The following is a 10,951-nucleotide window of genomic DNA, read 5'->3' on the forward strand; positions in this document are numbered from 1 at the left end:
TGTTGTTGGTCTGGCTAAGGTTAAAGTCTTTGTGAAACATGAACAAACACAAACAATGAATGCCTCAGAACTTTCTTTTATTATCCAGTTTGACAGGATAATGGAAAAAGAACATAAATAAACTACTTTAACGTAGATTTTCTTTAGGGCTTCATTATGTGGTATCGGAACGGTGCATAAACTCCAGTACTTCCCGATACCAATACCAGCGTTTTAGGCAGTATCGTAGCCAATACCGGTATCGGAACGTCTCTACTCCAGACAGAGTAAAACTACTAAGTTCCGCGTCCATTACGTGATGTCCTCTGACCCAAAAGACTTTTACCCACAGACTTACAGGGAGAAAGAAAGGTCTGTAAATTAGTGGAGACATATTTCTTTGAGTGTCACAACCCCCACGTGAAATGACTCGTTTCACTATCAGAATTTGATCCATATCGGTCTGATAACTTCTGGAAAAGTCTAGAAGAGCTGCATGATTAAATCATTGAATCTTCTCCCTTCAGATCGGTGTTTTGACTTCATGAAGTACAGCAGCTACCAGTCGGAGAGTCCCAGATTCTTCTACAACAGCACCAGTTACAGATGTGAGCGGCTCTTCGGTAGCTGTGGGTCCAACAAGAACGTATTTGAAACCCTGGAAAGCTGTGAGGCTCTGTGCAATGAAAAGTGTACGACTCCCATTACAAACATGTCAGCCTTTATTGAGTTGTGATTCAGATTCCTACGGAGGGAAACTGAAGACCTTTCTATAACATTCATTTATTTCCTCCATCTTTGTCACTTCAGTCCATTGCAATCGGCCCGTGGATTACGGTGAAAACCCCCATAATCGATTCAGCAACCACACCGACATTAGAGGCAAACCTAATGACACCACCGTCAACTTCTACTTCTACAACGTGTCCAGTGGGAGCTGTGAGGGATTTCACTTCAGAGGAAGTTTGTCCAACGGGAACCTCTTCCGGACCGTGAAGGAGTGTGAAAGTCTCTGTGGTGTCAAAGGTAACTGATCATTTTTTGTATGTTGCTAGTTTAAAAAAAAAAATCTATTCTGTAGTAAAATAACTACACACTACAAATACTGTTACAGTAAAAGTGCTGCATTGAAAATGTTCCTTCTTTAAAAGTATGTAAGTATAGTATATAAAAATATCCCCTGTGACTGACACATTTGGCTGCATGGCGTGAGCGTGGCGTGAGCGTGGCATTTTATATGTCTTTGCATACCAGAAACATGTCTGACGCGGCGCTGCTGCTAGCCTTGTCTGGATACATGGATGTTTCCCATAAACATAAATATATACTGATCTGATTACAGCAAAGACAATGTGGGCAGTAGCCTATTGACAACAAAATAGGCTCCAGAATATTTCCTTCTCTATTGACAGGTGCAATATTTGAAAATCAATAATTATTTATTATTATTTTTTAAATGACATTTATATATCTGCATTTATGTCAAAACCTAGAGACTTTCAAACATCAAAATGTCATTTATTAAATGTATTTGTGTCAAAATGACATCTTAAAACATCTTTTCGTATTCTATTTTGCCTGGAAACGCTTCCAACACGCTTGATTAGATACAGAAAAATCTGACACTGAATCAAGTATTCTGTTGTTTAAAAACAGCTGCTGCAACCAGCCCACCTGCTGTGGTTTCAGGTAACAACACATATTAGTTTTATGCATTTTCTTCACTTCACACACACACACACACACACACACAAGACACACACGCAAAGACACACACACACACACACACACACACACACACACACACACACAGTCAACATATGTTGTAAGGTTTAAGCCAATGTTTTTTCGGGGGGTAACACCATTCACTTTTTATTTTGACTAGCTTTTATTTTAAAGAGCATGTGCCCGTGAGCACCCACAGACATTGTGACTCTATATTTACCTGACAGAGAACATTGCAGAATAAGAATGTAATCACAAAATATCACAATAAAAATGTGGAGTAATCAGACATTAGTGTCATGGACTCATGGCAGTGTGCTACCCTTCTGGCCCGTTATGAGAGCTAAACAGCACATACTGCTTCATCAACCACCAGAACCGGACCGTGTGTCCAAAGTAAGCTATTGCTACTTTGCATATTTTTGTGGGTCTGATGTGTATGCCAGATTTTAGCTGCCAAAGCTCTGCTGCTCTCTGTCTCTGGTCCTCAGTGTGAGAGGGGGAGGGGCCTGCGGCTTTTGCGGCAAAAGTCAATGTGTGCTTCTTTTACCTTTATTTTGCATTTCTTATTCAAACAACGGTTCAAGAGATATGCGCTTAACACCCACACAGACAGACAGACAGACAGACAGACAGACAGACATTCCTGCAATTATAGATATAGATGAGATAGATAAGATGTATATGCCTTGCACCGTTCTTCATATACTTAGATACAGAAATATTTGACACTGAATCAAGTCTTCTGTTGTTTAAAAACAGCTGCTGCAACCAGCCCACCTGCTGTGGTTTCAGGTACAGTAACACATATTAGTTTTATGCATTTTCTTCACTTGTATAACTGTCTCACCAACTTGTTTACGTAACATAGGTTAGTATTAACCTTTTAACAGATAATACAGCCACTGCCTCTACAGACGGTTACAGCCAAAACACACCGGGCGCCTAAGTGTTGCGTATAGCCTGCTGTGTGTGTGTGTGTGTGTGTGTGTGTGTGTGTGTCTGTGTGTGTGTGTGTGTGTGTGTGTGTGTGTGTGTGTGTGTGTGTGTGTGTGTGTGTGTGTGTGTGTGTGTGTGTGTGTGTGTCTGTCCCTGTGCCTGATTACGTGTCTAGCTGTGAGAAGTCAAGACAGCCAAAATCACCATTTTATTATTTTATTATTATTTTGAAATGTGTTTTATTTATATACCTGCCTGGCTTGACACAATCGCTCACACGGGCCGACGCCGCCGGATAACAAAATAAAAATAGCTGCGCAACGTGGCTGTACGCGTCTTACGCACCCGGTGTGTTTTCACTTTTGGCTCAACTTCCATGTTTATCTTATAAATCATAAATCAATATTCATGACTTTTATCTAGCTGCTGCAACCAGCCCACCTGCTGAGGATCCAGGTAATGTAACACATCTGTGTTATTCTGCATCACCTGTACTTTTATAACCATCTCATGACTCTACAACAATGATCAACATTACCAACTCTTTTTCAGGTACCACAGCAGCCGTTCCTACAAAGGGGATAGGTAACTATTTTTACTTTATATCATAGTTACTTGTATTTGTATCAGAAAGGGCTGTGACGATAACCGCATCACCCCAATGCCTGTGGTGCCATGACACTACCGCGGTGATGATGTCATCCGATAGTGGCGTTGGCCTGCATGAGCGAATGTGTGGAGCCAGGCAGGATAATCACATACAGGAACACAACAGTGCAGCTGGATGCGTTACAAAATAAAACACATTTCAAAATAAAATACCCCGGTTCATGGTGATTTTGGCTGTCTTGACTTTTCACAGCAAGACACACGATCAGACACATGGATGGACACACACACACACACACACACACACACACACACACAGTGTCAACATATGTTGTAAGGTTTAAGCCAATGTTTTTTCTGGGGGTAACACCATTCACTTTAGCAGCAGTATTGACAACAGATAAAGCCACGTGTCCTTGTCTTTAAACACTGATTTATATTTCTAAGATAGGGTTTTAGATTTTGTGTGAATTTATATGTCTTACACCGTTCTTCATGTGCATAAATATACTTAGATAAAGAAATATTTGACACTGAGTCAAGTCTTCTGTTGTTTAAAAACAGCTGCTGCAACCAGCCCACCTGCTGTGATTTCAGGTACAGTAACACATCTGTGTTATTCTGCATCATCTGTACTTTTATAACAATCTCATCAACTCTACAACAATGATAAACATTACCAACTCTTTTTCAGGTACCACAGCAGCTGTTCCTACTAAGGGGAGAGGTAACTATGTTTGCTTTATATTTCTATAACTTATACTTTATGTGTTATTTGTATTTGTATCACAAAGGGCTGTGACGATAACCGCATCACCGCAATGCCTGTAGTGTCAACATATGTTAAAAGGGTTAAAGGTCCCATGGCATGAACATTTCACTTTATACGTTTTTTTAACATTAATTTGAGTTCCCCCAGCCTGCCTATGGTCCCACAGTGGCTAGAAATGGTGACACAGTATCTCACAAAAGTGAGTACACCCCTCACATTTTAGTAAATATTTTATTATATCTTTTAATGGGACACTGAAGAAATGACACTTTGCTACAATGTAAAGTATTAAGTTTACAGCTTGTATAACCGTGTAAATGTGCTGTCCCCTCAAAATAACTCAACACACAGCCATTAATGTCTAAACCGCTGGCAACAAAAGTCAGTCCACCCCTATGTTAAATTCCCATAGAGGTAGGCAGATTTCTATTTTTAAACGCCAGATATTTCATGGATCCAGGATACTATGCATCCTGATAAAGTTCCCTTGGCCTTTGGAATTAAAATAGCCCCCCCCCCCACCATCATCACATACCCTTCACCATACCTAGAGATAGGCATGGTTTTATGTCAGTTAGCCCTAATAACTGGTTTGATTTGCATTGAGAGATGATCTGAAGGAAGGTCCCCCATTTTTTTTGTGCGCTTGCGACTTACAATGACTTACAAAGATACATAACAGCTACAAGTGTATGCACTATACAGGATTTACCCTATTATACTTTATCGACAGGAGTAGACAGGTCAAACAGCAAACAGCCAGCCACAAATAGTCTATAAACAAAGCATCAGGCTGTTTTTGAGATTTCACATGAACAACGGTTAAAGTTACTCAGGCTACCGAAGAATCCCATAATTCCTCCGTTCAATTAGGCCTTAGTGACGCACCCCAAGCTTCCATCCTTAACGAACAGCCATGTATATGGGCTCTTCCAGTCTCTCCCCTGCTGGCTGTTACAGTTTAACGGGAGAGAGGAGCAAGAGGGGTTAGGATCATCTTCAGCCAGAGAGGACGATATTTCTTCAGCTTCTTCTGGCGTTGCCCCCCCCGGTGGGAGGTGTGCTAACAGGGCTTGCAGCAAGTGAATCGGTCGTGCTATTAACGTCATCGCTACACAATTTCTTAGAACAGTTAGACACTGCCTTTGGCCCTGACTGGTGCATCTGAACAGGGAGCAGTAGATTTTTGCAAATCGCAGTACAGGCTCTAGGTGGTGCCAGAGGAGCCGGATTTATTTTTGTTATTACCTGCTTCATGTAGTTCTACTGGAACATAGAGTCAGTTTCAGCAAATATGACAGAAAGTTAGTTTTATAAGACTTACCTACTGCACCTTTAACTACCTGAGAGTTAATGGGTACACTAAAAGTTCTGACAGACTCAGATTATTATTCTAAGTGTCTGACAACATTAAGGAAAGGATCCCTACAGAGATAGACCTTTTAGTTAAAGAGTAAGATCCTTTTTTTAAACATAAAAAAATCCAGGAAATTGCGATTGCTAAACCCACCAGACTCCATATAAATAATCAGTACTTTTATTATCGTTAAACACAAAAAAAATGGAAATATGCTGGCTCTATACACGCTAAAAGTCCTGATTATTTACATGGAGTCTGGTGGAGATATGCTGGCTCTATACACGCTAAAAGTCCTCATTATTTACATGGAGTCTGGTGGAAATATGCTGGCTCTATACACGCTAAAAGTCCTCATTATTTACATGGAGTCTGGTGGAGATATGCTGGCTCTATACACGCTAAAAGTCCTGATTATTTACATGGAGTCTTTTGGAGTTTGGTAAAGGTGATTACGATTAGTCCTGTAGGGTTACATTACAGCCTGGTTCACGCTTCATCTTACAGCGTTCTCACTCAAGTCAGTCACTTTCCAGGTTGAAAGTTTTCAAAGTTGGAAATGGGAATTAACATGAATTAACGGGAATTAACGGGAATAAACAGGAATTAATGGGAATTAATGGGAATAAACTGGATATTTTTAATATTGCTTGTTATAATACTGTTAGTCTATAACGGGGATCTTACAGCATAATCTTGGTTAAAACAGCCTGATTTAATGCAACAGTTGAATGTCCTCCCTATGTTCATCAATAACATCCACGCAGTAATCAGCATAGGCTACATACTGGCCAACATCTAGTTTTTAAAATACGGGAGTTTTTTTTTGGATGAGGGGTGTAATACATAACCTGTTGCTATTATTAACCTGTGTGTGTGTGTTAATTGTATAGCCCACTAACCATAGTAAATCAAAATTGGAATGTTTCCAAAATTCCCCAGTTAAACTTTCCATGGTAAGTTTCCAGAAAGTTTCTGCCCCTTTGCATCCCTAGTTATATGTGTATGTCCAGACTTTAAATGTCAGGTTTTTAAACCAATGATATAAACGTCATGGTCGGGTGGTATTTGTCCTTAATGCATCAAACCTGCTGACCTTAATCTTACCCTCTCTTGTTCAGACATCGTCCTTGTTGTTATTGGTGTTGTGGTCGGGCTCATCGTGCTGCTTGTCTGTGTCGTCGCTGTGCAACACTGCAGAAAGAAATCTACCAACAGGTAAAGTCAGTTTGTTCAAGCAACACATTCTCACTCCCATCGCATACAGTTTTTTACAATCACTCTGGCACTCATTTCAGAACCTTGACGTCATTTTTTAAAACTCTAGACACAAAACTCACACATTTTTTCAAAACTGTAACACTTTGCTTGGATGCAATCCACATAAACCTGAGATAATCTGTTCATTTAACAAAGATCAGCTGTTCAATATGACACAACTTAACATCAAAGTACTACTACTTAAAAAAGCAATTCACACATTACATTTCAGATGATTGTCTATTGATTTCATTTCAATCATCTAACTATCAATCGATACAACTACTCAAAATGATAAGTAACTGTTGCATTACTCTTAATGAGTAGTTATACGGAAACATTGTCTCCAGTTAGCGTGGAGCATGAACCAATCAGAATACAGTATCTATGGATGTAATATTTCATCATCATTCTTTACTGTAATGTACTACTGTTTATCAGACACTGTTTCTATGGTCCCATGTACTACCTTTGAGACTATTTACAGTATTGACATTACTGCACTGTATGCATGCAGGCCCTTGGAATTGCTGGTCCAATTCTGCCAACTCATTATTGATGATTGAGATATATACTATACTATATATATATATATATATATATATATATATATATATCAGATGTTAGATGTGTTTGCGTCTGTGTGTGTGTGTGTGTCTCTGTGTGTGTGTGTTTCTGTGTGTGTGTGTGTGTGTGCGTGTGTGTTTCTGTGTTTGTGTGTGTGTGTGTGTGTGTGTGTTTGTGTATATGTCTGTGATAGCTACTTTGTTTGCCTTGATTTGCTAAACTCTGTGATGGCTGAGGAAGTCTTTTTCTTTCACTTTATTTTTAAATTGTATGTGAGAAAGCTTTATGCAGTAATACAATCAAAGTTATTTGACTTTTTTGATTAAAAAGCATGTAAATAAAGGAAATATATCTGTCTCTGGCTGTAAGTCCCATTGACTTGTTGAATTGGCCAGTGGGCAGTCGGACTCAAAGACCAATCTGATTGGTGGAGTGCTGACCCCTGACTAGCGAATCACTGCTCTCATGTTAAAACACTTACTGGAAACGACGAGCGGGATGAGCGTGGCGAACGGCTCTCCATATCTGATGAAAATCTTTTAAACTGACCTTTGTTGATCTGAAATGAAGACAGATTCAGCAACTGCACGGCCTATTTCTCTCTTCAAATGTTTTCAGAAACATGTTTCGGTGAACTGTTTTAGTACAATATGAGATCGTATTCTGAACGAGCCGCCACGAAAGTCTGGCTTTGAATTTCCAGGAGCAGCCTGTGTGTGAGAGTGTGTGTCAGTGTGTGAGAGTGTGTCTATGTGTGTCTGTGTGTGTGTGCGCGTGTGTGTGCGTGTGCATGTGTGGATGTGGATGTGTGTGTGCGTGCGCATGTGCGTGCGTGTGTGTCTATGTGTGTCTGTGTGTGTGTGTGTGTGTGTGTGTGTGTGTGTGTGTGTGTGCATGTGTGTGTGTCTATGTGTGTCTGTGTGTGTGTGTGTGCATGCGTGCGCGTGTGTGTGGATGTGTGTGTGCGTGCGTGCATGCGTGCGTGTGTGTGTGTGCGTGCGTGTGTGTGTGTTGTATTCTTGTCCACAATTTTTTTTGTCAGTTTTTTTCCAACATTTTTTAAGCTTTTTTCCCAAGTTTTTTTTAAAATTATTTTATAATTTCTTTCTTTTACTTTTTGGACCAACTTCTGCCGACGGTCGGCTGAAAATAAATCTGCATAATTGTGGCTTTTCTTTCTTTCTTTCGTTCTTTCTCTCCAGATACAGGCCTGTGAGTTCACATCCAGATGAGCAACCTTTAATGGGGGATGACGTCACTATGACTAGTGTGGGCGGTGATGGTGCAATTGTAAGTCGCTTTGGATAAATGACATATAATGTGTAGTTTGAATCAATGAAATATTAAATACTTCTTAATAAAGTTTAGAAGATTATTTAATTGTTTTGTGAATGTTTGATATTTTATATCATTATGTTGATTTATTTTTGCTCAGGATTTTTTTTGTTTTTGAGTTGGTGAGCTATTTAAATTAGCTATATGGTTAAGTTAATATATGAGTGTTAAAATGTTAGGGACGGTGTTGAATAAAGAGTGTTGGTGTTATTTTAACACCACACAGTTATAAAATAGCACTGCTAGTGTTGCCCATGACTCATTTACGTTGTCAAATCGGAGTGTTAAGCTTTTTTATACAGCCAACGGTGTTAAGGCAGATCTAAGCCACGCCCTCACGTAATGGTTGTCCAGGACGTGAGCAAGGCGAAAAAACTTTCTCCTGCGCCATTTTCTTAGAAGGTAGAAGGTTAGTGCTTAATTTGACTGTCTGACTGGATAATCAAGACTTAGTCACACGCATGATATTTTTGATAATTTATATTTGCTTAAGTATAAGCTTATGTAAGTTGTAACGGTGTATTTTGTATTGAATTCCACTTCCAGCTAGGGCAAAGTACTATGCGGTAACGTTAGGTAAGAGCTAGGTTATAGGATTATATAAGATTTTAGCATGATGAAATGCTCTCAGGTTATAACATGAGTGAACAGTTTACTCCCTGATAATGAACCTACTGTGTAAGCGGGAATACATTCTTGGAATTTTTAAAAAGCGAAGTAATTAGGCTGTACTAGTTATGTCAGAGTTGAAAGTTGCAATGTGCAGTGTTAGGCAGGAGTAGCACATTAATGCTAGCTAAGCAAGCTGGCTAAAGTTAAGCTAACGTAGCCACATTTGGTTGCTGCAAGCTGACAGGATTGGTTTGACTTATGACATGGATTGTTAAATCACAAGAATGATGTTGTGGGATTGGTACAACGTACTTATGTCACAATACCTTCACTCCAATTGGCGGTCCCTTTGTTGCATCGCTCAGTATTTACATAAAATAGACTTATTGTCTAATTTGACCCCGCCTTGCTCGTGGCAGCGGCGAGCTGCTCTCTACTGATGTCTCTCTACATACTACTCTCTACTGATGTCTCTCTACATACTACTCTCTACTGTTGTCTCTCTACATGCTACTCTCTACTGCTGTCTCTCTACATACTACTCTCTACTGTCGTCTCTACATACTACTCTCTACTGCTGACTCTCTACATACTACTCTCTACTGCTGTCTCTCTACATACTACTCTGTGTTGTCTCCCTACATACTACTCTCTACTGCTGTCTCTCTACATACTACTCTCTACTGATGTCTCTCTACATAGTACTGTCTACTGTTGTCTCACTACATACTACTCTCTACAGATGTCTCTCTACATACTACTCTCTACTGTTGTCTCTCTACATACTGCTCTCTACTGTTGTCTCTCTACATACTGCTCTCTACTGTTGTCTCTATACTTACTACTCTCGACTGTTGTCTCTCTACATACTACTCTCTATTGTTGTCTCTCTACATACTACTCTCTACTGTTGTCTCTCTACATACTACTCTCTACTGATGTCTCTCTACATACTGCTCTCTACTGTTGTCTCTCTACATACTACTCTCTACTGCTGTCTCTCTACATACTACTCTCTACTGATGTCTCTCTACATACTACTCTCTACTGTTGTCTCTCTACATACTACTCTCTACTGTTGTCTCTCTACATACTACTCTCTACTGTGTCTCTCTACATACTACTCTCTACTGATGTCTCTCTACATACTACTCTCTACTGTTGTCTCTCTACATACTACTCTCTACTGATGTCTCTCTACATACTGCTCTCTACTGTTGTCTCTCTACATACTACTCTCTACTGTTGTCTCTCTACTTACTACTCTCTACTGTTGTCTCTCTACATACTACTCTCTACTGTTGTCTCTCTACATACTACTCTCTACTGATGTCTCTCTACATACTACTCTCTACTGTTGTCTCTCTACATACTACTCTCTACTGATGTCTCTCTACATACTGCTCTCTACTGTTGTCTCGCTACATACTGCTCTCTACTGTTGTCTCTTTACATACTGCTCTCTACTGTTGTCTCGCTACATACTGCTCTCTACTGTTGTCTCTCTACATACTACTCTCTACTGTTGTCTCTCTAAATACTACTCTATACTGTTGTCTCTCTACATACTACTCTGTGTTGTCTCCCTACATACTACTCTCTACTGCTGTCTCTCTACATACTACTCTCTACTGATGTCTCTCTACATAGTACTGTCTACTGTTGTCTCACTACATACTACTCTCTACAGATGTCTCTCTACATACTACTCTCTACTGTTGTCTCTCTACATACTACTCTCTACTGCTGACTCTCTACATACTACTCTCTACTGCTGTCTCTCTACATACTACTCT

The 10,951-nt window shown here is 39.8% G+C and overlaps 1 protein-coding gene and 1 long non-coding RNA gene across 2 annotated transcripts; both read left to right on the forward strand.

The window, feature by feature from the left end:
* Nucleotides 1-523: 523 nt before the first annotated feature.
* On the forward strand, nucleotides 524-1,013 carry LOC114552965 (inter-alpha-trypsin inhibitor-like). Its single transcript, XM_028574059.1, has 2 exons — nucleotides 524-671; nucleotides 790-1,013. Exons 1-2 carry the CDS (start codon nucleotides 524-526, stop codon nucleotides 1,011-1,013), a joined length of 372 nt encoding a protein of 123 aa, XP_028429860.1.
* A 2,179-nt stretch (nucleotides 1,014-3,192) lies between these two features.
* LOC114551255 (uncharacterized) lies at nucleotides 3,193-3,979 on the forward strand. Its single transcript, XR_003691885.1, has 3 exons — nucleotides 3,193-3,228; nucleotides 3,817-3,849; nucleotides 3,947-3,979. It is a non-coding gene; the product is annotated as an uncharacterized LOC114551255 (long non-coding RNA).
* Nucleotides 3,980-10,951: the final 6,972 nt, after the last annotated feature.

Source organism: Perca flavescens, chromosome 3 (assembly GCF_004354835.1).
Source record: "Perca flavescens isolate YP-PL-M2 chromosome 3, PFLA_1.0, whole genome shotgun sequence".
NCBI lineage: Eukaryota > Metazoa > Chordata > Actinopteri > Perciformes > Percidae > Perca > Perca flavescens.